Source organism: Betta splendens, chromosome 24 (assembly GCF_900634795.4).
Source record: "Betta splendens chromosome 24, fBetSpl5.4, whole genome shotgun sequence".
Lineage (NCBI taxonomy): Eukaryota > Metazoa > Chordata > Actinopteri > Anabantiformes > Osphronemidae > Betta > Betta splendens.
The window spans coordinates 8,675,678-8,697,586 of NC_040901.2; the positions used below are offsets into that span (position 1 = coordinate 8,675,678).

Genomic DNA, 21,909 nt, shown 5'->3' on the forward strand with positions numbered 1-21,909 from the left:
GCTGCCACCAAAAGCAGTAATACCAATGGTTAATTCAGATTCTAGTATTACTCTAATAAACTCTTTGCTGCTGCATCTTTATGTCCCTCTGTTTATCCGATGGGTTCTGACTGGCTCTGCTGTGTTTGCTGTCTATCTCCTTATCCCAGCCTGGATTGAATGTATAAACATTTTATAAACAGTGTTCTTCCACTGTTCGTGTTTTTGTGTTCTGTTCTAGCTAAATGTGAATTGATTTAAATGGAATTGAGAACCTGAGTAGAACAGTCGAAGAATGACCGGGCTATTCACAGCCAAAAAAAACAAAGAAAGGGTCTGAGACGTACACTGTACATTCCCTCCCCCCTTTGTTAATGTAAAACACCTGTGTCTCCAGAAGTGGTTTCATTTTTCTGTCAATTGAATCCAGAAAACCGGTGGAGCCAGTTGCTGTCACGGAGGGAGGCGTTGTGAGGTGGGTACAGTTTACTGGATGGTGCAGCCCACCTGACCGCAGCCTGTGGATGGAGGCAGGCAGAGGGTGCACTGTAAAACACAGACTAGGCCCTTTTACCTGGGTTCCCAGCAGCACAGGTGTGTCAGGGGGTGGGGGGGGGTGCATTTTGGCTCCACAGACACTGAGCTCAGTGTGAAGACGTCCGACCCAGCGGAGACATCATGCGCTGTCTGCTTCCTTTCATTCCTTTCCTCTCGCTGTGCCTGGTCTCGACGAAGGGAAACGGGGACCTGGACCCCGTCATGCCCTTTATGGTGCACCTGGACCCGGACAGCCTGGTGTCCCTGAAGTGGGGCTTTGACAATGTGCAGGGAATAATGACCTTCCAACTGGCCGTCAACACGACGGGGTGGGTGGGCATCGGCTTCAGTCCCAACGGAGGGATGAAGGGCTCAGACCTGGTCATAGGAGGCTATGGAACAGATGGAAGCTATTTTGCCGTAAGTCATAATGCCACTTTAAATTATAACGGTTTTCAGTTTTAATGCTGCTGTTCTAACTGTGTTTTATCCATCAGGACTATCATGCGACTGGGAACTCCAGGCCTTTGGTGGATGAACAACAGAGCTACACCCTCCTGTCCACGAGCGAAACCGACGGTCAGACCGTTCTAACTTTTCAGAGGCCCCTCCGGACATGTGATGACCAGGACGTTGAGATTACTGTGAGACGTTTTTTTTGTCTGGGTATTATTATATTGTACAATGTTGTTTCATTGTCCATTCGTTACTGTATATCATGACGAATCCATCTGGAGTCTGTTTTGGGAAATTTTCCCGTTCGATTCCCAGAATGTTCCTTCACCATGTCTCAACATGTTATTCATATCTTTCACAGGCTCAGCCTGTCAAGTTGATTTACGCCTACGGCACAACAGATGATATAAGTTACCACGGCGCCCGCAGAGGCACCAGGGAGATCAACCTCCTCAACTACACTCCCAGGACCGCCTCATCCAGCTCCAACTACCTCGACGTCACCGTGAATGTAGGAGCAGTTGGATTGGGTTAATATTTGAAATTACTGGAAAGGAAATAAAATAAATAATTCCTTTGGCGTTAATATTTTGCAGATAACCGTCCCTCCTGTGCAGACCTACTACCACTGCAAGGTCATGAGCTTTTCAAACTTAATTACGAAACTCCACATATATGAGGTAATGACTCTTTCTTCACATTCACGCTCATATTGAATCACTCTTCTGATAAAGCGAATCCATTGTCATTTGAACATCAGGTGGAACCGATGATTGAGAACCGAGACCTTGTTCATCACATGCTCCTGCACCGTTGCCCTCTCTTCGTGAGGGAAGAATATGACGGGCCGTGCTTCCAGGGGGACATGGGGGACCGCTGCTTCGGGGTCGTGGCTGCCTGGGCAGTGGGAGGAGAGGTGAGGGGGGGTGGGGGTGGGGTCAAGCGTCCGTAGGGAGTTTACGAGGCGTCTTTGTATCGGCTTTTTTTTGAAGATGTGCTGTTGATCTTTAAAACTTCAGGCTACGACACTTCCAGAAAGTGCAGGGATTCCAATAGGAGGAGGAGAAGGAAGCACTTTCTATAGGCTGGAAATCCATTACAACAATCCAAACTCTGTAAAAGGTACAATGTGACTTTTCTGTGTATACTACTGTATTATTAATAGTGTTAGTACTGCTTCAACATGACCATAAAAAATGAATAAAGCTGTGGTCAGCTTTATATGTTACTGCAGTGTCAAAGACTATATAAATAGATTGAGATTCATCCTGTATCCTATGCTTCAAACACAACTCAAATCTATCTCCTAAAGGCAGGAGAGACACCTCGGGACTGAGACTACACTACACGACTAACCTGCGCCAGCATGACGTGGGCATCCTGACCGCCGGTGTGCTGGAAGTTGGCCATCTGAAGTACAACATCCCTCCGAATGCCGAAGAGTTCCACACCTATGGGGTGTGTAACACCACTGTGATCTCCCAGGTACTCGGCGTTTCATTGCTACGAAACACATGGACGATTACCAGTGAGCAATGACGATGTGTTGTTGTTTATGGCAATACTTCTAATTATATTTGCTCTCGGTCCTGAGCTTGTGAATCCGATGCCTGACCTTCAAATGTTCGCTGTGATTCTGCACACGCACCTGACGGGAAGGAAAGTCAGAGTTGGGCAATATCGGTAAGAGGGAGCGTCCATGACGAAACAGACAGAGTAACTTAAAATGAAATCGCAAGTTCTGACGTCAAACCCTTCGTTCTAAACACAGAGACGGAAAGCAAATCGACTTCCTTGGCCTTGATGAAAACTACGACTTTGATCTACAGCAAGTCACCCACTTAGGAAAGGTTAAAACCGTCAAGCAGGTAGGACTCCAAAGCTGAATGATGACCTTCTGGTCTATTTGTGCTGCACACACACAGTAATCATAGCTTATTACTTGTCCCATTACAGGGGGATGACATTGTGGTGGAGTGCACCTACAGTACTGTCAATCGTACTGCAGTCACTAGGGTTGGTACATATTCATACTTACTGCAGTAGTCTGTAAGCTAATTATTACACAACTATGGGGACGTTCTTCTTCTACTCCTCCGACAGATGGGCTTAGCGACCACAGATGAGATGTGCCTGGCCTTCCTGTTCTATTATCCTGCAACAAAGATCTCCCAGTGTATCAGCCATCCGAACACAACACAGCTACGAAATTCAAACTACCAGTGAGAGACCATTGGCTCTGGGCATTATCTGTTTACTCTGTGTGCAGCATTGTTGGTGCTGAGGGGTTTAAAGCTCTGTTATGAGTCTGATTTCTGTTATATTTTCATTTCTGACAGAATGTCTGAGAGTGAAATTGTTCAGTATGAGGGTTTGCTAAAGACGCTACCACAGCTTCAGATTGTCAGTGATGAAAATGTAAGTATTCATACTTTTATGCTGCTATCGTTTAGTCTTACTTTTGCTTACTTTTGTTCTTTGTGGCCAAACACATTGCTTTCAAAAAATGAATTTTTTTACTCTTAATTTTTCCAACACACCTCATTTGTCATGGAAGTCAAATTATTTAAAGTGCAGCTGTTTTTCTATTTTTAATCACATTTCCTATTCCACAGGCTAGATTCGCAGTGTACCAAGAGGGAGTCGTCAGGAAGATGATGGAGACTCCAAATGCCACTTGTCAGAGGAATGCATCACAGGGACTGTGCACCTCATGGTTCTTCAATCCAGCTGGAATGATATTTTTGCTGCTCTGCATTCTGATAGAGTAACGTGGTTGTTCCTGTATGTAGCTATGCTTTAGATTTGTTATTCAAAGGTCAGGTGCCATATGGGAAACTGCTGTCCTACGTTAAACTGTTTTGAAAAGAACAAATATAGACAATTACACTCATCTTTAGGGAAAAAGGGAAAATGTCAATGTTTGAGAATTTTAGGATAAATATGCAATCATCTTTTTAGCATAGGAGCTATTCTTGTCTGAACCATGTATTGTATGCAATTGACCAATATGGAATAAACGATAAATAATATATCTGAATTTTCTGCTTTACATTAAAACGTGTTTTCTGACATCACGGCATGTAGTTCTACAGTCCGTCCGCAGGGGGAGCTCTAACTTATCTCTATATCTCTGCTGTTGGTAATGAATGTGTACGGCTAACAAGCTGGTAGCTTTGGCAATGTTGTCACTTTCAGAATGTCGTCGCAGCGGGACACCGGAGAACTTGCTCGGTTTTATACTGTCACGGACCCTAAAACGCACAAGAAAGGCTATACTGTGTACAAAGTGACCGCTAGGGTGAGTAAACGGGGGCACGGCTAACAGAGAGCTAGCCTAATACTGGGGGTGTTTTTAGCTAGCTAGCTAGCTGGCTGTGTAGTCTGAGATGTGCTAGCAGGTATTATTCAACCCCACGTAGCATTATTAAGCCTCTTTGTGATTAGCTGACAGTGGTGGTAGCTTTTATAAACACCTCACATGGAGCAAACCGGCATATTCAGATGCGGTTATGTTTGAACAGTGTTTATTCACTCCCACTGGGATGTTTGGTTGCTAACAGCAATATTCCCCACAGTGATTGCATTCGATTGTGTTAAATGCTATTAAGCTAGCTAGCTAGCTAGCCATCCTGCTTTGTTATAACACATGCGATGTTACGAGGGATATGGACCAAGGTTAACAAAACCAAGTAGACAATGTCAGACATCGACACGGTTGTTTTCATTCAGAGACGCCATTTACGCTACTAATATCCGTATAAACAATATCTGTTATGCCCTGGGGTCCGTTGATGTAAATCTCTTACACTGTCAAACCCAGCTGCTTTCTAGAAGAGCCAGGCTTTTATTTGCAAGCACTCTAATAACACATTATAGCTCACAGCCTCTGTTACTGGGAGACATGAAAAATGGAAAGCGTGTTACGATTCATTAACATTATTAAACTTCAGCGGTATTAAAAGCTACGTGAGCGCCGTCAGTTGAGAAACCAGGGAAAGGACGGGAGTGTCTGCCTATCGGCCACTGTGCTTGTTATGAACGTTGGTGATGTCCCGTTGTAACACTCCAGATGTCCGTCACTGTCTCATAAAGCGGCCATTGTCACATTCAGAGCTTGTGACAGCTCTGCAGACCGCCTCTGCGGCGAAACCAAGTCTGACTTCTGCTCTACACTCAGATGGGAGTCGCTGACATTGGATTTACACATACGTAAGCTGCTGTGTCTCTCTTCTCCACAGATCATCTCTAGGAGAAACCCAGAAGATGTTCAAGAGGTGGGACTTTAAATCATTATTACTAAATGGTGTCCAGTGCGTTTTTACATTTAAATTAATGAGTTATGCTTTATTTATAAAGCAATGAATCAGGAGAATTGTTGTTCCCCGTTTGCCCATTGTGGTTTATGTAAGTTTCACTTTTTGTTTGTCGGTACTAATGTACAAGATTTTATTCATCAAGTTAAATATTAATCTCAGTTTCAGTGAGTATTATACAATGTATTATTACAAGTGCTGTAGCAAAGGAAGCACATACTGTCTTATACTAGATACAAGGTGGCATGGAGCCAGTGCTAATGCAGTGAGCATGATGTCAATTTCCTCATGTGTCTCTAAGTGATGGACCATTACTGAGTGGCGCTCCTGTCTGGCAGTGCTTGTCAGCCAGGTTTGTCTTACATCAACTCCAGCAGAGACATTTAGAAAACTGGACTTGTATCACATTGCACCTATCCTACATAATAATCAACTATTGATTGAGGTTTGTGTTTGAATGTTTTGCCTTGTATTTGGCAAGTTATTTTACAAGCCTGTGATGAGATCAAGACCTTAACTTGAATTTGATGGTCATTTACAACATGCAATGTAGTAGAAGGTACTGTATAGGTTAAGATATCTAATATATTTCAGTGGTTCCAAGAAGCCAAGTCAAGTTACTTCTTCAAGCTGTTTACTAAGCTTGTTTTGTGAAGCTTTATGTTTAAACTCCTCCCTCAACTCGGACATCTGTCACCATTCATCTGCCCTGTGCCTCCTCCTGTAGATAACAGTGTGGAAGAGATACAGTGATTTCCGGAAGCTTCATCAGAATCTCTGGCAGCTTCACAAGAATGTATGCAGCCAGTCTGAGCTGTTTCCTCCGTTTGCCAAGGCCAAAGTCTTTGGTAAGATTCCTTTGTCAGATGTTGTTTTCCCGATGAAGCCAGACAGACCAGAAAACTAAAACAAAATGTAAATGTGTATATGATCACCCACTATGTGTGTCTTCTGTTTGTTTATTTATATAGGTCGTTTTGATGACTCGGTAATTGAGCAAAGGCGACAATGTTCCGAGGATCTGTTACAGTTCTCTGCTAATATACCTGTTCTCTATAGTAGTCAGCACATTCAAGATTTCTTCAAGGTAAAAACACAGCCAGTCTTAAATGAAGAAACATGTATTCTACATGCATATTATACAGTGCACTGTAGTGTCTTAAATGTTTTTCCAGGGAGGTGAGGTCCACGACGGCTCGGAGCTCATTGGACCACCTGAGCCCTACTCTGACTTCCTGGTTGACAGTTTATCAGACTGCAGCTCTGATGGTGGGATCACAAAAACGTCACTCTTGCAGAAATTACATTATATGAATTATAAATTTAAAGTTGCTCAGAGATGTGAGAATGTGTTTTTCAGTTCAGAGAGACATCAGTGGCGCAGATGATTTGACTATCACATCTGATTATGGAGGTATAAAAGGAGTATTTTTACAAACTATAATATCTGCTGCTTTCTGCACAGTATATCTATTTTGAAGTGTGCACAGATGTGTGTATCCTCCTGTGTTGACTGTATTCTGTCCCTCCCAGGCCCATCCAGTGACAGTGACCTGACGTCCCTGGCTGTAGATACGGACTCATTAGCAGAGCTGGATGATGGCATGGCCTCAGGCCGCACCTCCCCAAACCAACCACTTGGGGGAGCCACCAACATTAGTAGTAGCTGCAGCCCTCGTTTGCCCCCTCTGCATGATCGCCGTACCCCATCTCCTGCCCCAGTCCCTGCCTCTTCTGCTCCTAACCCGGAGGTCACCTGGCCAGGCCGAGCACCACTGAAAAAAGCCAGTGGTGGAAACCCAAAGGACATAAAATCAGACTACCTGGACAAAGCCAATGAGCTTATCTGTTTGGCTGTGCAGAAGGAAAAACAGGAAGATTACCAGGCAGCGTTTTCCTACTATCGCAGTGGTGTGGACCTGATCCTGCAAGGAGTGCAAGGTCAGTGTGGTCAAAAGTGAGTGAGTGGGTGAGATTCTCTATAGTGTTTACTTCCAATGCATATTTTGTTCCAAGTTTCCATCACCAGACAAAGACCAAGAGAACCTTCTAACTGACCTTAATCTTGCACTGCAGAGGGCAGGAGACAAATGTTAAAGATATTTCCTTGTCATTGTTGTTTTAACCCATGTTATTACAATAACATAATTTCTGTTGTCAGTTATTACTTACCGATACTAGAATAAAAGAGTTTAGCGCTGCATAGAAACTGCTTTGTATATAAAATGGATTTGTCTGTAACCCTACTTCAGGTGAGCCCAGTCCCACGAGGCGAGAGGCAGTGAAGAAGAAGACTGCTGAGTATCTGATGCGTGCAGAGCAGATATCTAGTCAGCATCTGGGAAGCAACATGGGTCAAGGATCAACACAGACAGTGGTAAGTGGCAGGGAGATCACTTGTACAAATGCACATTTGCAGTTTACACTTGGGAATAATGTTTTTTTTTTTCTCTCCAAGGCTTTGGGGGCAAACTGCTGCCCATCCACTAGCAGAGGAGGCCAGCAGAGTCTGGCCGAGGAGCTGAGAGCTTATAGAGTCCTGGGAGTCATCGACAAGGTTAGTTTAACTTCTCAAGAGGTTTTACCTTTAAACTTTTACATTGTTTATTTGTTTGGTTTGATTTATAAATCTAATTAGAAGACTATTATTATTTTACTGCTAAGTGAGCGTTTAATAAGAAGAACACTTTGTTTTGTGTAAAGTCCAATGTTGTCCTTGAAAACTAAATACAAAAGGAGAGTTGTTTAAAATTAAACCGTGACCTTACAAAATACTTGCCCTCAGGCCCAGCAGACACTAATTTACTGTAGGTAATCATGACCTGGGACCAAAATGTGGATGGTAATTTCTCCCGGTGTCCTTTTCTTCTTCAACAGTCTCCTTTATCTGAAGCAATAAATGTAATAGATTTACTGGGCGCTTTGGTAGAGGATAAGTGTGTGCGTGTGTGTCTCTGTGTGTTTAGCATCGCCACAAGGTCAGTTTAGGTTGCCGGTCCTCTCAACCAGCTGCTGGTGAAGCAACTTCACCACTCAGCCATGAAATGGCTTGGCAAGCGGCTCAGAAAGCGACACACAACATTGAATCAATGATGCTCATCCTCAAGCGCACACAACCCCAAGGAAAATGTTGACACAATACCAACATGTGGTACTCCACAGAGGCACAGGCAGAAATTTCCATTTATTTTAGAACCAAGTCAGAGGCACTTTATAAAATGGAAGTACGTGGAAGGTCAGCTCTCCAAAAATGGCCCAGCTTTCCTCTCCTCTTTTTTCCTGCTCCTCCTTCTTCCCTACTTTCCCTGTTAATGGGGACAGAGGGGACAGATGGAGAGAGCTCCTCACCCTACTGCCCACCCCGCCACTGCTCTCCACCTCCCCCCTTCCCTGATGTTTGCGTCTTAATTATATTAGTGCCCTGGCTAGCACCGCCACTTTGTTTACTCACAGCTCCATTCATATCCATTTAGCCTGCACCTGTTTGGTCCCAGCAAGGGTCACAGAGAGAGAACGCACCCACAAAACATATGCAAGCGCGGCGCCATGCGCAAACACACACCGGGTCACACACATATGCTCCAGCTCTCCCCTGAGACGGTAAAGAGGCAGAAGAGCAATGGAGATGTGACAGACAGGCTCAGGGCAAGAAATGGAGACATTAGAAAGACAGAGAGGAAAAAGGAAAGGAACGTGACCGGAGAGATACTTTATGCACAGATGGCACTGCACCCATTACTGTTTCTGTTATGACGCATTGGAAGGCTCTGTGGTGACATATTTATTCATTTGCCAAAAGGAAATTTAAATCACAGCAAGAAAATCAGTGCATCTTATCTATGCACATAATTTTAGTCCGGTAAATGAGTGATTCAGTTTAGATACGTTGTGTATTTGTCTGCTTTTGTTTGTCACACATGCTTATGATGGCTTTGTTTAACCAAATTTTTTTTCTAGTATAATTTAGCGCCCTACATTTATCTTGCATTGACCCTCATGCGCGGTCTGACCCAAACGCTGAAAAACACTGCTCTGGAAGACACAAGCACTACATCATCTTAGGCTGTCTGTCGGTTTCAAACATGACATTAATGGCACTATTTCATCACAGGTCCTTTTAGTTGTGGACAAGCGAACACAGGAGACCTTCATCCTAAAAGTAAGTGTGCGCGTGTGTGTGCTCCCAGCATCCTTGTCCTTTTGACTGTAAGCGTGAAGTGTGCCAGAAGCCCCTGTGTGCGACCAGTGTAATTGATTCTAATGGGCCTGTCCCTGTCAGCTCCTCTGCTCTCAGGTGTGAGACGTGTGCCAGATGCCAGCGCACGGTGCAAGCACACATGACTACACACACACACGCACACACACACTCTGCCAATGTGAACTTTTCTTGTAGCGCTGATAGATTTGTGTGGCTGCTTTAAAGTCACGCGCTGTGTGTGGCTTGATGAATCCAGTGACTTTGTGTAGCCATGGGGCATAGCTGGCACTATGTTAATGGGAGGTTTCTCCTTTGCCACAACCCCTTTTCATTTTTTCAACACCTTAGTCTTCACACAACCTAAACACTCACCTTCCTCTTCCTCCCCCATCCGTGTCCTTCTTATTTGGGTTAATTTTGCTTTTCTCCTTTTGTCCTTAAATGCACCTTTTTGTGCTTCCTTGAATGTAAAATATTCACCTTTTGACTCTGACTGCAGGGTCTGAGGCGGAGCAGTGACTGTGGACAAACTAAAAGGACCATCATGCCTCATTCTGTGCCCCACATGGTGCAGCTGAGGAAGTTTATTGTGTCTGAAGACACGGTTTTCCTTTTGCTGCACTATGCTGAAGGTAAGAGGCACTCGTCCACGTCGTCCCTCTTTTGTCTTCTTTAGCTCCAGCTGTGTTTTCCCGTACTTCACCTGATTCCTCTTCTTTATCGTCGCTCACCTTTCTTTCTCTCTCTCTGTCTCTTTCTCTCTGCCCTTGTTCTAGACAGATGTTTGATAGAGATGAGTATGTGTCACAGGTCATTATTTTGAATACCAGGTGGCGACATGCTTCATTAGCTATGCCAACACCTGGGCCTCCTTACATCCCACTCGCTCTAGAACGTGTGTGCAGCGAGTTCGTACAATAACATACAGCCTTATTTTCATGGGCCTTTAATGCGTTCAATCTGGTGTACTCCATAACCACCCTGTGCTAATATTAGTGGACAGTAAGGACCGTGACATGTGGCTGTTCAACATTATCTGGAATAGGTGATGAAATGCCAAAGAACAGCTAGTTGTCCCAGCTTTGTAATGCACAGATTCCAGTGTTGCCTGTATGATTCTATAGTGTATTGTTTACAGTTGATGATTTTGAATGAGGATAGACGGGCAGACAGAGGGAGGCAATGACCTGAGTGACATTGGACAGAACAACATGTGGATGGTTTTACTTTCTAAGCCACTGAGCTGCCGTGCTATCATTATCATCACTGTGAACTCCCTATTTATTCTCATCATACACAACAGGTGCTAGCTTCCTATTGCTCACACTACGTGTGTGTGTGTGTGTGTGTGTGTGTGTGTGTGTGTGTGTGTGTGTGTGTGTGTGTGTGTGTGTGTGTGTGTGTGTGTGTGTGTGTGTGTGTGTGTGTGTGTGTGTGTGTGTGTGTGTGTGTGTGTGTGTGAAGTCACAGTGCTAACATTACACTACAAAGGGAGAAAAATTATACTTATTTGCTTATTCCTTAAACAAACAACCAATTTTCTTCAATTTCCTGTTTCTTTTTTTTTCAGGTGGAAAACTTTGGTCTCACATTGGAAAGTACCTGCATAATTCCAACCTGGAGGAGAGCTTTGATATTCCTTTCATCCAGAAGAGCCACACGGCGGCTGTGTGTTCTCCACAGCATGCTGTCCCACAGCTGGATGCAGGTTCAGCCAGCTCTGGTTCTGGGCCTCTTACCGGTTCTGGTTCTCACGTTGGGCTACAAAAGGAAGAAGGAAAGGGCACGGCATCTCCTGTTAAAAGGGTTTTCCCTGCTAGGCTCATTGAACCGAGTGGGCAGCAGTCAGACTCTGGGGCCACGTCGGAGGAAGAATGCACCAACAGTTATTTAACACTTTGCAATGAGTACGAACAGGACAAAGTAGAACCGGATGCACTGGAGGAGGGGGAGGAGGAGGAGGAGAAGAGCGAACAGGAAATGTTATCACTGGAGGTTCCCACTGCGCTGACCGCCACCTCCTCGCGTAGTCGCTCACTACCGAGCAACGACAGCCTCTCTTCACCCATCAGCTCTCAGGAACTCGGCTTCCTCACGGAGTCTTCTGACAAAAGTGGCCACACCTGTGACAATGAGAAGTACTTTGGCGAAGCACAGGACACTAGCGAAGTTTTCAGCCCACTACCGTCCCCCGCTCTGCCTCTGTCTTTGGACCAGTCGAAACACACGCCACTGGAGTTTTTCCGCATTGACAGCAAAGACAGTGCTGGTGAGGTGACCTGCCTCACCTTAGGGGAGCAGCGGGTCCCTCATAAGCAGCAAAAGCAGGTCCCTTTCTTTCCTACAGCTGATCTCGACTCTGATGTGACAGAGGATTTGCCAGACTTCAAAGGCCACAGCTCAGAGTCTTGGGGGCTAGACTTTAGTGATAAAGGCTCTAATGAATCAGTACCAGTGATCTCATTTAAAGAGGCAGTTGTGGAGGATGAGGGTCATCCTCCAGACCTTTTGGTTAATCTTCCTATAACAAGTGGCACTGTTGACCCTTTACAGGTGGAATTTGAGACGTCTGGGGCTTGTCTCCTTGAGGCCACAGCCTCTCCTCAGAAGTTTGTCCAGCCGGATGTTTTACAGCTTCATAGTCAGCCTGATGAAGAGGAACAAGAGCTTTCCTCTCTGTGCGCAGCCTCTGCGACCCATGATATAAGTGTTGCATCTTCATCTCCTTTCAACTCACTGTGGGATGACTACAGTCTGGCATTTGGGCAAGATGCCTCTGACAAAATGGTGGTTGATCCTGAAAGCCAAAATACTGACTTCTCCCTTGATGTAGCTGCACAAGATGATTTTACTAGTGAGAAACTGAAGACCTTTACAAAAGCAAACGCTGATTTGGTTCCAGACTCCAGCGGCAATAACGCAGGCTCCATCCCAGCCACAAATGGGACTGGGGTCTGTGAAGTGGTTGCAAATTTATTAGGCCTTGATGGCGAATCCTCAGGGGGTATTAGTAGTACAGGTGGCACTGAATTTGATAAAGAAGTATCGCGGCTGTTCGCAGAGCTGGACGAGCTGTCGTTGGCTGCATCCCAAGCTCGTATCCCGGAGGACTTCGTGCGATGTTGGGCTGTGGAGATGGTGACAGCCCTCGATTCCCTGCATCAAGAGGGCATTATCTGTCGAGACCTAAACCCCAACAATATCCTGCTTGACCACCAAGGTAAGACATTCACGATCACTACAGGCATTTCTCTGGAGTAGATGTTGATTATTTGTCTATTACACCCTTTTACAAGGTGACTCTGAAAACCTGAGACTGAGTGAGCAAATGAAAATCCTTTTAAAATCGACTAAACACTCGTGTATCATATAATATCACATCACTGTTAAGATGCAACATAAAGTTGGTGGATCCTCTGATCAAGTTAAAATTTACAGCTTATACTCAGTATCTTCATCCGTCCACCAGATCTAATCTGTTTACCAAAATAAAGGCTCTTTGAGAAAGCAAAGTGTTGTTTTACCACTAGGTCACAGATTCCCGTTCTACTTCTTCTTTTGTCGTCCTGCAATCATCTCTCTCCACCTCGTTATCAACAAGCGTCTAATTAGCTGAGTGGCTGTTTTCGTCTCCCTGGTGGTAATTATTGTTCTAAAGGGCCCATCAACGGCGTAGTGTGGTGCATCAGTCTGGCTAGCCCAGACTAATGGCCATGGCTACCTAATGACACCATTAGTTCTAATGATAGCGTTAACGGGTAGCCACTAAACAGGAGTAATCGTCGAGGCTGTGTGCTTGAAAAGCTCACAGAGGGATGTAGAGAGGCAGAAAGGAACAGAGGAAGGAAGTGCTCTAAAGGTGAGTAAACAGTTTGGAAAGTGGAGTGTCGCGGTGACACTTGACGGTGTCCGAGCGCTCAGTGACGGTTTAACATTTTGATCCTGAGCTCAACATGCTGTCTTCTCCTCTGTCTTCTAGGCCACGTTCAGATTACCTACTTCTGTAGCTGGTGCGACGTGGAGGAGTGCTGCGACAGGGATGCCATCGCTAATATGTACTGTGCACCAGGTAAGACATGCAAACAATTCAGGATACACCGTTTATCGTTGCGTTCTACATTTATTAATTAGGAACCTCATTTTGCGTGTGAGGTTCATGTTGACTTAATTCTATGCAGGCACGCGGGGCCATAAGTAGGGCACATTCCCATGGTCACAAAACCTTCATTCATAACCAGTGGAAAAACAAGTGTGTGAATAGAGTATTGGGCATATGAACATGTGAGATGATGTTCCTGGGTTTCTTATAAAGTCGAAGGCAGCTTCTTAACTGAGCAGCGCAGACTGTACGTATTGGAATTGTTTAACAGCTTGACTGGTTAAGATGTGGAAGATGTGTTTGCTTTTCCAGTCCTAGAAATGTGTTGCAGTTCTCTCGTTGTCCATTAGAGGGTGCTGTTGTGCAACAGTCAGGCAGGATTGTGGCCTCCAGCAGACTAGCGGCAGCTCTGACATGCTGTTTAAAAGCGGCCTAAAACAAACTGCTGCTAGATTACAGCGCTGTGTCCCTACTTAGCCCGTCTGCGTGTGTGTGTGTGTGTGTGTGTGTGTGTGTGTGTGTGTGTGTGTGTGTGTGTGTGTGTGTGTGTGTGTGTGTGTGTGTGTGTGTGTGTGTGTGTGTGTGTGTGTGTGTGTGTGTGTGTGTGTGTGTGTGTGTGTGTGTGTGTGTGTTGGCATCTATGGGTGGCTAACTTTTCCAATATGTTGCTTCAAGCATATGGCTTCACACTTGGGCTGTTGGATAGATTGACAGATGTGTAATGTTCTTAATGACATCTTGTGTATAACTGTTCTCCAAAAACACTGGAGCACATTGAGACACGCACAATGGCCCTCGCACTTGTCCACACACTTTATTAAGCTGTGCTCTCATACTCATCCTCATCATCAATCCAGAAAGGTCACTTCAGATTTAAACTCTCCTTGTGTCTAGAACATACGGTACGACGCTCTTGTAATAAATCTGAAAGCAACAAATGCTCTGTGTAATATCCAAAGTGTGTGTTTTTACTCCCTTAGCAACAGCTTGGTTAAAAGCCTAGTGGGGTTAGGAGCTTGTGGAGGCATATGTTCCAGGAGCGGAAGGAGCTCTATGCATAATGTATCTTAAAATCGAAACGCTTACCTTAGGCGTGTTCATACTATTATTTAATTATTTCATTTAGCTTGTGCGAATGCATCATGCTTAAACCTGCTAGTTATTTTATTTTCTCTTTTTTTATGCTTTAAATTGATTTTTTTTATTTGTTAAAGAAGCAAAACTTAATCCTGAACACAGATTTTATGGGTAAAATATTTTAATCTGGACGGGATCTGAACTGACCTCAGCACAGGTGTGTAAGGTCCAATTATTCAAACAAGGCTGGATCATGTGGCTCCAAGGCAGTGGTACACAGCAGGGGGGGTGTTATGCTGCTGTTTAGCTACAACGCACAAATCCACAGACTGTCCTCATCAGACACGGACAACGTTGTCCGTTTTTATTATTTCTCTTCACCTTTTGTCGCCATTATTACAAATAAATGACTGTGACCTATTTTCCTAACTTCTAATGACGCCTTCTGTATTTATTCAGAATATATCTTTAAATACACACACACACACACACACACACACACACACACACACACACACACACACACACTAAAGAACAGGTTAGCGAGCGCGTGTCTCTTGTGCCCTTGTTATGCGTTGCTGTTTATCCAGATGGGGTCAGCGCTAGCGACAGCTTCATTCCTGATGACAGATTTATGACTGTTTGCCAGAAAGCTAGCAGGGGGCCTTCTGCGACCGTATGTGCGTGTGTGTCTGCGTATGAAGGAGGGGAACATGTTTTCGAAACACTCACATTCACACCCAGAAAACACGGGAGTGGACTCGGAAAATACAGCAGCAGGGTATTAATCTGTTTATTCTGCACTTCAGCTTATTTACTTTCTCACCATTCCATCATTATTGATAAACATCAAATGGCTAATATTTTTTTCTCTAATAAGAAAGAAAAAAAAAGCTGTGACACAACCTGAGCTGTGTGGAAATGGAAATAGTTTCGTTCCACTGAGGGGGAAGCAAGGCCAAAGTCTATTGTCCTTAATGCCTAAGAAAAGGGAAATGCAGTATTCTTCCCCTCTCAGGTAACTGAGGTAAATGTGTTCCAGACGACCCTTTACTTGCTGATCTTGTGACCTAATGTATGGTTTACTTCCTCTTGTAACACTTAGGTATCATCACTGTTTTAAAAAAGCCTTTCAAGGCAAACATTGCACCCTGTGTGCGTACTTCTGCTTATGATATTTGAATATTTTTACCTGCAGTGAGGATGAGTCACGGGTGAGCGTTAGCTGGGCTTTGAGTTCAGCTCCGAGTCCTCACACAAGAAACGCTCAGTCTTGGAACATCATGCAACAATCCCTCCTTACTTCCTACCTGCAGCAGCGATGCGCTTCCTCTTTCAACAATGACTGTCGGTTAGGTTTTTAGGGAAGTCGGCCGAAGAGCAGAAGAGAGAAAGTTCCTTATGGCCCCCAGGAGAGAGGAGACGGACTGTGATTAAGATACAAAGCGAGAGGGAACTGCATTGTTGAGGGAAACGGAAGGAGAAGCCATGAGGTGAATGCAATGTATTGTTGTAGCAGCGTATGAGACCTCCTCAGTGTCCTTTGTTTTCTTAGAGCGGTGTGAGAGTTTTATGTGCTGTTCAAGAACTCCAACATCAGGCGAGTGGTCAGATGTAAAGGTTTCCACAGCAGCGCGTTATAACAGTGGGCTCTGAGTGACCCATGGCCTGTGGATGCAGTTAATTCTCCCTTCCCATCCTCTTTCTATCTCCCATTCCCCCTGCCTCGCTCTGACAGAGCGGTAAGTGTAGCCAGCTCCACTGTACTCTCCCTGCAGCTCCTTAGACATTAATCCATTGTGATGACATCGACCTTGCTCTGAGACGTGTGTGTGTGTGTGTGTGTGTGTGTGTCCAGTATCTCCCCTCCAGCTCCTAACTACGCAGGTATCACTAGTCCGTTCAATGACGATCTCCTCTCCTTGGTTGTCAAAACAGTAATCCTGGGGAGCCCTGGAGACTGGTTGCTCAGTTGGCTGTACGTGTGTGTGTGTGTGTGTGTCTTGTGTATGCGCAGTGTGCAAGTCGTATCATAGCCCTCTCTAACCTTGGCTGCAAGAGAGCTGCACTGGGGCCCTGCAGTTCCCAGCAGCCTCCGGGAAATGAGGGGTCTTTGTCTCCTATGTTCCCCTAGCTGAGGAGCCTGGTCTCTGGGTGGAGTGGAGGGAAGCTGAGCGGCACAAGAGGCCATCTGGTGCCCGGCAGAGCTAGCTTACACACACACACTCACACACACACACGCGCACACACCACACACACACACACAGTTAGTGACGCAGTGAACAGTCTCAACTTTAGCGAAGTGTCACTGTTGGTCACTGTGTCTCACTGAAATGTACAGTGTGAGGGTCAAAGCCTTTCATCAAGCTTTTTTCCCTTAACTTTGTTATTCAATATCTTGAATGGACAAAAAAGGACATTTAATAAAACTTCTTTATTTTTTGACATTTTCAATTCATATAACTGATAATGAACTAACAAAAAAATCAGCAGATAATGAATTGGTAATTAAAATATATTTTGTGCTGTGACGAACATCTCTTTCAATAAAGGGGAGGGGAAAAAGTAAGCAAAAATTTCAGTGCTGTGTGTGTGTGTGTGTGTGTTATATGTATGCGTGTGTGTGTTTTGTGTTTGAGGTCAGGTCATGCAGATGGTGTGAAGTTACAGCACAGACGGTTTCCTCAATTTAACTGCTTTTTTATTATGCAAATCACCCTTTTATGAGACCCACACTTGTTTGTGTGTGTGCGACTGTGTCCGTGCTTTTGTAAGTGATTCAAGATGTCACTCAGTTTAAGCGAAGCACGTAAAACAGCTTGTAAGCTTAAGATCAAAGTATCATTTTGGTCAAATATGACGATTATTTTCTCGTTGTTCACCCATGGCTGCTTGATTGTTCTTGTCTGCTTCTTGACTTATTGATAAACCTGCGTCTGCTCCTGTTTTTGTTCTCGTTTCAGAGGTGGGAGGCATCAGCGAAGAGACGGCAGCGTGCGATTGGTGGAGCTTGGGCGCCATCCTGTTCGAGCTGCTGACTGGCATGGTGAGTCAAAAAGTATTAAAAGTGTTATCTTTGTTGCTAAGGTGTTATGGGATTGTTATGGGATGTCTGTAGGTGTCTTGGCTTTCTACTCTCTCACACTCTTTATGGTCGTGCCAGGTTGTGTGTGATTTTGTGCGCGTGTCTCTCGGTGTGTGAGTGCATGTTTTTTTTTTTTTTTTTTTTTTTTGCTGTGTACGTGTGTGAGGTGCGTCTTGGCTCCCGTCTCTTACTCGGGTTCTCGGGGAGTGCCAGGGGTGTCGGTGTGACTTTCTCCCCCAGCCTGAGCTCCATCTGCTGGGCCAAGGGGTCGGCTCTCGGCGGGCCTCTCTGCTGGCTCCTGGAGCAGTGCTGGGCTCAGAGCATGCCGACCTCACACCGGCGTGGAAGGTGAAGACTGGGGCAGCTCTCAAGGCGCATGAGCTGGTCCAGGATCAGCGCCTTCTTTCAAGACCGGCCGTGGAGGAAAGGGGCATCTTGGTGCCTTTTGTTTGCAAAACAACAGATACACGTTCAGCTGTTTTACATGCACACAAACACACATGCTAATCGTCACTTGCTGCTCTCTTGATGACAAAGCATTATACACACACAGACTCCCAGTGCAGGTGCAGATTGTCCTTTAAATTTTTCATTGTCTAATAAATTTGAATAAATTCTAACTGATTGCCAGTGGCCATGTTTTATATCAGTCATCAGTCGTTCCTCTTAATGGCCTAAACATGAGTTGGGGTTAGGTTAGTGTCATATGTCGAACAATACACACCCGTTTACCTGGAAAAACAAACGCTGAGTTACACAGATGTCTCCTTTGATGATTATGTCTGGGTACGGACCTGGCACTGATACACACACACACACACAAGCACACATAGTGTCTCTTGATCCTTGCAGGATAAGATCTTGCCTGGAGCAGTCTTGACTGTGGCTAGGAACCCAGCCAGATCTCCTGCAGCATGTATCAGGAGAGAGGGAGCGAGGCAGCCGACCTAACTGATGGGAAACACACACACACACACACACAGGCAAACAGTTTACCGCTCTCTCCTGCTGCACACGTTCTGCTCCAGCATTTTCACTTTCTACGTGTAGCTGTGCTGTTGCCACGTAAAATGATTACAGTTATTATTGTCAATTATTTAAACAATAGGCTTGTATTCGGTGATTAGAGAAGCACTTGCAGGTTCCGTGCTCCCTATTACTCTTTTCTTGGAATAGTTTTGCAACAATTTTGCACGAGCTGAATGCAGCAGTTTGATTGGACCAGGTTTCGCTAAAACAAAAACAAATGGCTTTATATTAACCATAAGCTGCATAAACCAAGAACAAACAAACCAAAACACTATTTTCCATGTCATTATTTCTATGACTTTCTCTGACTCTGACACACACACACACACACACACACACACACAGTTCCAAGAAAGAGCAACAGTAGTAAAATGATGCTGGTGTTGTAGTTGGTGTGATCAGTGTTTTTTCAGGTGCTCGGGCTCTTTGGTCTCCTCCTATTTGTCCCGTCTCTGTGGCCCCGCTCTGACCTAGGCTCTGCGGGCGTCAGTATATCTCTCCCCTCAGCTCCCAGTACGTCAGGGTCTCTCGCTTGTTTTGATGTGATACTGATCGGCCCCTCTGCTTTCCACCCCTCCTTCCCTCTGCACAGTCGCTGCTCCGGTGCCATCCAGCAGGAATCAGCCGCCACACGACGCTCAACATCCCCGAGTCTGTTTCAGAGGAGGCCAGATCTCTGCTTGAGCAGGTGAATTTATATTCTATGTTTTGAATATATAAAACCCAACAGCAAATTCTGAATAGATTTACGCATGCATGTAAAATGTAATACAAGTAGGGAAAAAATATAGTGTGTGTGAAAACCTTGTTTGTAAACCTGAGCTTAATTCATTGTTCATTTCTATGATTGTGTAAATAAAGCTTGTGTCTGTCTGTATGTCTGCAGTTGCTCCAGTACAACCCAACGGAGAGACTGGGTGCCGGAGTGGGAGGCGTAGACGATATCAAGTCCCACCCATTCTTTGCCAGAGTGCACTGGCCCACATAGATGCTGAACTCAGTGCAGCTGAAGGAACCCAGAGTTTCTAAATGGAAAACTGACCGCTGTGACAAGCAGACTCCTCCAACACAGTAAATCCTAGAACATGCTTATCTGCACAAACAGATTCCCTTCCTCGCACAGCGTTCCTTCCTTCATCTCATAGGAGGTTTACCATGTAACTTTGTTGGTGCAGGGAACACTTGATATGTGTAGTGCAATAATTTATATGGTAAGTACTTGTGCTGGGTGACGAGCCACTACAATCCTGTCACTTCTGCACCTCTCGGTATCAGGAAGCCAAAATGACACGACTGAGACTGACAGGTGACATTTCTGTGGTGTTCAAACTAATGCAAATTTAAGTTGTAAACATTGATGTGCATTCATATGATCTATAACACATTTCATTACGTCCTTTGACATTACATGGACACAGATTGGGCGTTGTTTAGTTCTGGAGTTGTGTTGTTGAGAAATGGATATTTCTTATTTAAACATTGAACTTTTACTGCCACCCAGCTCACATACGGTACCAGAAAAGAACACTATGCAAAGCCAATGAACACAGGAGGACTTCTGCTTTTGACTGGAGAGAATTTTATTTATGAATAATTTTTTAGTGGCTCATAACTGCAGGTCAGGCCAGTTAAACAAATAAAGACTTCTTTTCTGTGCTGACAGTGAGAGGATGAACCTTGAACCACCAGCCCTTTTAAGATATTGCTGTTTTTAGGAATATCGCACAATGCATTTTCTGCATGCAGGAATATGATTTATGTAATATATTTATTCAAAAAAAAGTCTATCAAACAGTTGATGTCTTCTCAAAACAGTCTATTCTAGCATGTTATGCTGAGCAAACGTAGACACTTCAGTGACTGTCAAATCCTTTTTTTTATGTCTGAGCGACACCTTCGCTAACCTGCCTCAGATCTTATTCAATATGTCGGCTGCATCACAGGCTGGATATCATCTCCTGTATAATCAGATCAGACCTCTGCAAACACTGGAGCCTATATCAAACTGTATTTCCATGAGATTGTCTAACTGCACTCGTAATCACTCCACCGCCACTTGTACTGCACTGCCGTCCGATATGTGTTGAGCAACATGTTGAATTTCTAACTTCCAAGATCCATGAACCACCCCTTCACTTTCAGCAAACTCCAACTGTGATGTTAGATTTGTTGTGTTCCTACTGAATGCTCAGCCTGCTGTTCTGTAGTCTGTTCTGTCGCCACATTCTGAAGAACAATAAACCTGGATGAGTATGTGAACAGTACGGCGTCTTCTTCTACTGAAGTATTCCTGCATGTGCAAGGAGCCGGTGAGCGTGTTGCTCTGAGGCCGCAGCCCCTCGGTTCCCAGCTGGACTGATGACGCTCCTAGAAAGAGGCTGTCACTCATGCTAAGTGTCACTGTGACCGTAATACGAGCCAACACGTAGCCAGCACTCATTGATACACTGGGATCCTTTTGGGACACAGTCGTAGTGATTCTGCCCTTTGTTAATGCAGACACTCAGTCATGTCACGACAACCTTCCAACCACAGTCACTTTGCAAAGTAGGAGTCTTTTACTTCTGCACGTTTGATTTCCTTTCTTTCTGCATTTACCTGAAGTGACACGTGCTCGTCTGGACGCAGACGCAGGTCAGAGGACTTGTTCGCGGTGTCAGGCCGCGTCCTCTTGTGTCAGCCTCATTTGCCACAGGGTCGAGAGCGCGGGGCTGATTAGTGTTTGTCATAAGACCTGTCTCTCATTACACACGCACTCAGGGCGAGAGGTTCACTGCAGCTCAGAGACGAAACCTGTCAATCTTACTCACCGCAGATGTGAGATGTGCCTTCACGGCGTTCACGTCGCTCCAGACTCCCTCCGAGCACATTTTCTGTCACCGCATGAAGAATTCCTCCCTCTAATAGTTCAAATTTGCAGGATGACAGTGGCTCAACGGGAAGTAAATATCAGGCTGTTGTAAAAGTGTGCACCATGTGGTGACAGGTGCCTTTACATGAATCCTGTGCTGCCACTGTTTTTTTTACTTACTGCAGATTCTGGACTGAAGCACTTTTAACCCCGGCGGCCGTTGTGCTTCACACAAAGAACCAAGGTGCATGTGTTTTGCATGTGTGTGTACAGTACATTATG

The 21,909-nt window shown here is 44.9% G+C and overlaps 2 protein-coding genes across 3 annotated transcripts; both read left to right on the forward strand.

Moving 5' to 3' along the window:
- Positions 1 to 597: 597 nt before the first annotated feature.
- Positions 598 to 4,004, forward strand: moxd1l (monooxygenase, DBH-like 1, like). Its single transcript, XM_029142228.3, has 13 exons — positions 598 to 936; positions 1,014 to 1,160; positions 1,334 to 1,483; positions 1,569 to 1,652; positions 1,733 to 1,888; positions 1,992 to 2,094; positions 2,285 to 2,457; positions 2,567 to 2,655; positions 2,744 to 2,840; positions 2,929 to 2,988; positions 3,076 to 3,194; positions 3,312 to 3,390; positions 3,588 to 4,004. Exons 1-13 carry the CDS (start codon positions 658 to 660, stop codon positions 3,741 to 3,743), a joined length of 1,692 nt encoding a protein of 563 aa, XP_028998061.1. The 5' UTR covers positions 598 to 657; the 3' UTR covers positions 3,744 to 4,004.
- A 69-nt stretch (positions 4,005 to 4,073) lies between these two features.
- On the forward strand, positions 4,074 to 21,035 carry rps6kc1 (ribosomal protein S6 kinase polypeptide 1). Of its 2 annotated transcripts, XM_029141156.3 has the most exons (16): positions 4,075 to 4,273; positions 5,214 to 5,249; positions 6,016 to 6,136; positions 6,260 to 6,375; positions 6,464 to 6,557; positions 6,649 to 6,702; positions 6,822 to 7,229; positions 7,541 to 7,665; positions 7,747 to 7,845; positions 9,400 to 9,447; positions 9,986 to 10,118; positions 11,057 to 12,706; positions 13,466 to 13,555; positions 17,626 to 17,708; positions 19,369 to 19,464; positions 19,663 to 21,035. In XM_029141156.3, the coding sequence occupies exons 1-16, from the start codon at positions 4,172 to 4,174 to the stop codon at positions 19,762 to 19,764; spliced, it is 3,357 nt and encodes a 1,118-aa protein (XP_028996989.1). In that variant the 5' UTR covers positions 4,075 to 4,171; the 3' UTR covers positions 19,765 to 21,035. The 2 variants fall into 2 exon arrangements, with proteins under 2 accessions (XP_055362390.1, XP_028996989.1); XM_055506415.1 differs by lacking the exons at positions 17,626 to 17,708; positions 19,369 to 19,464; positions 19,663 to 21,035 and adding an exon at positions 16,019 to 16,470 and having other exon boundaries at positions 4,074 to 4,273.
- The last annotated feature ends 874 nt before the right edge of the window (positions 21,036 to 21,909 follow it).

What these genes read in the sequence shown, in the direction of transcription:
- moxd1l (XM_029142228.3), top strand. Translation starts at nt 658, where the DNA reads ATGCGCTGTCTGCTTCCTTTCATTCCTTTCCTCTCGCTGTGCCTGGTC. An exon ending in CCTGGGCAGTGGGAGGAGAG is followed by an intron (nt 1,889 to 1,991) that starts GTGAGGGGGGGT and finishes TTAAAACTTCAG; the next exon opens with GCTACGACACTTCCAGAAAG. An exon ending in CAATCCAAACTCTGTAAAAG is followed by an intron (nt 2,095 to 2,284) that starts GTACAATGTGAC and finishes TATCTCCTAAAG; the next exon opens with GCAGGAGAGACACCTCGGGA.
- rps6kc1 (XM_029141156.3), top strand. Translation starts at nt 4,172, where the DNA reads ATGTCGTCGCAGCGGGACACCGGAGAACTTGCTCGGTTTTATACTGTC. An exon ending in TATCCTGCTTGACCACCAAG is followed by an intron (nt 12,707 to 13,465) that starts GTAAGACATTCA and finishes TCTGTCTTCTAG; the next exon opens with GCCACGTTCAGATTACCTAC. An exon ending in TCGAGCTGCTGACTGGCATG is followed by an intron (nt 17,709 to 19,368) that starts GTGAGTCAAAAA and finishes CCCTCTGCACAG; the next exon opens with TCGCTGCTCCGGTGCCATCC.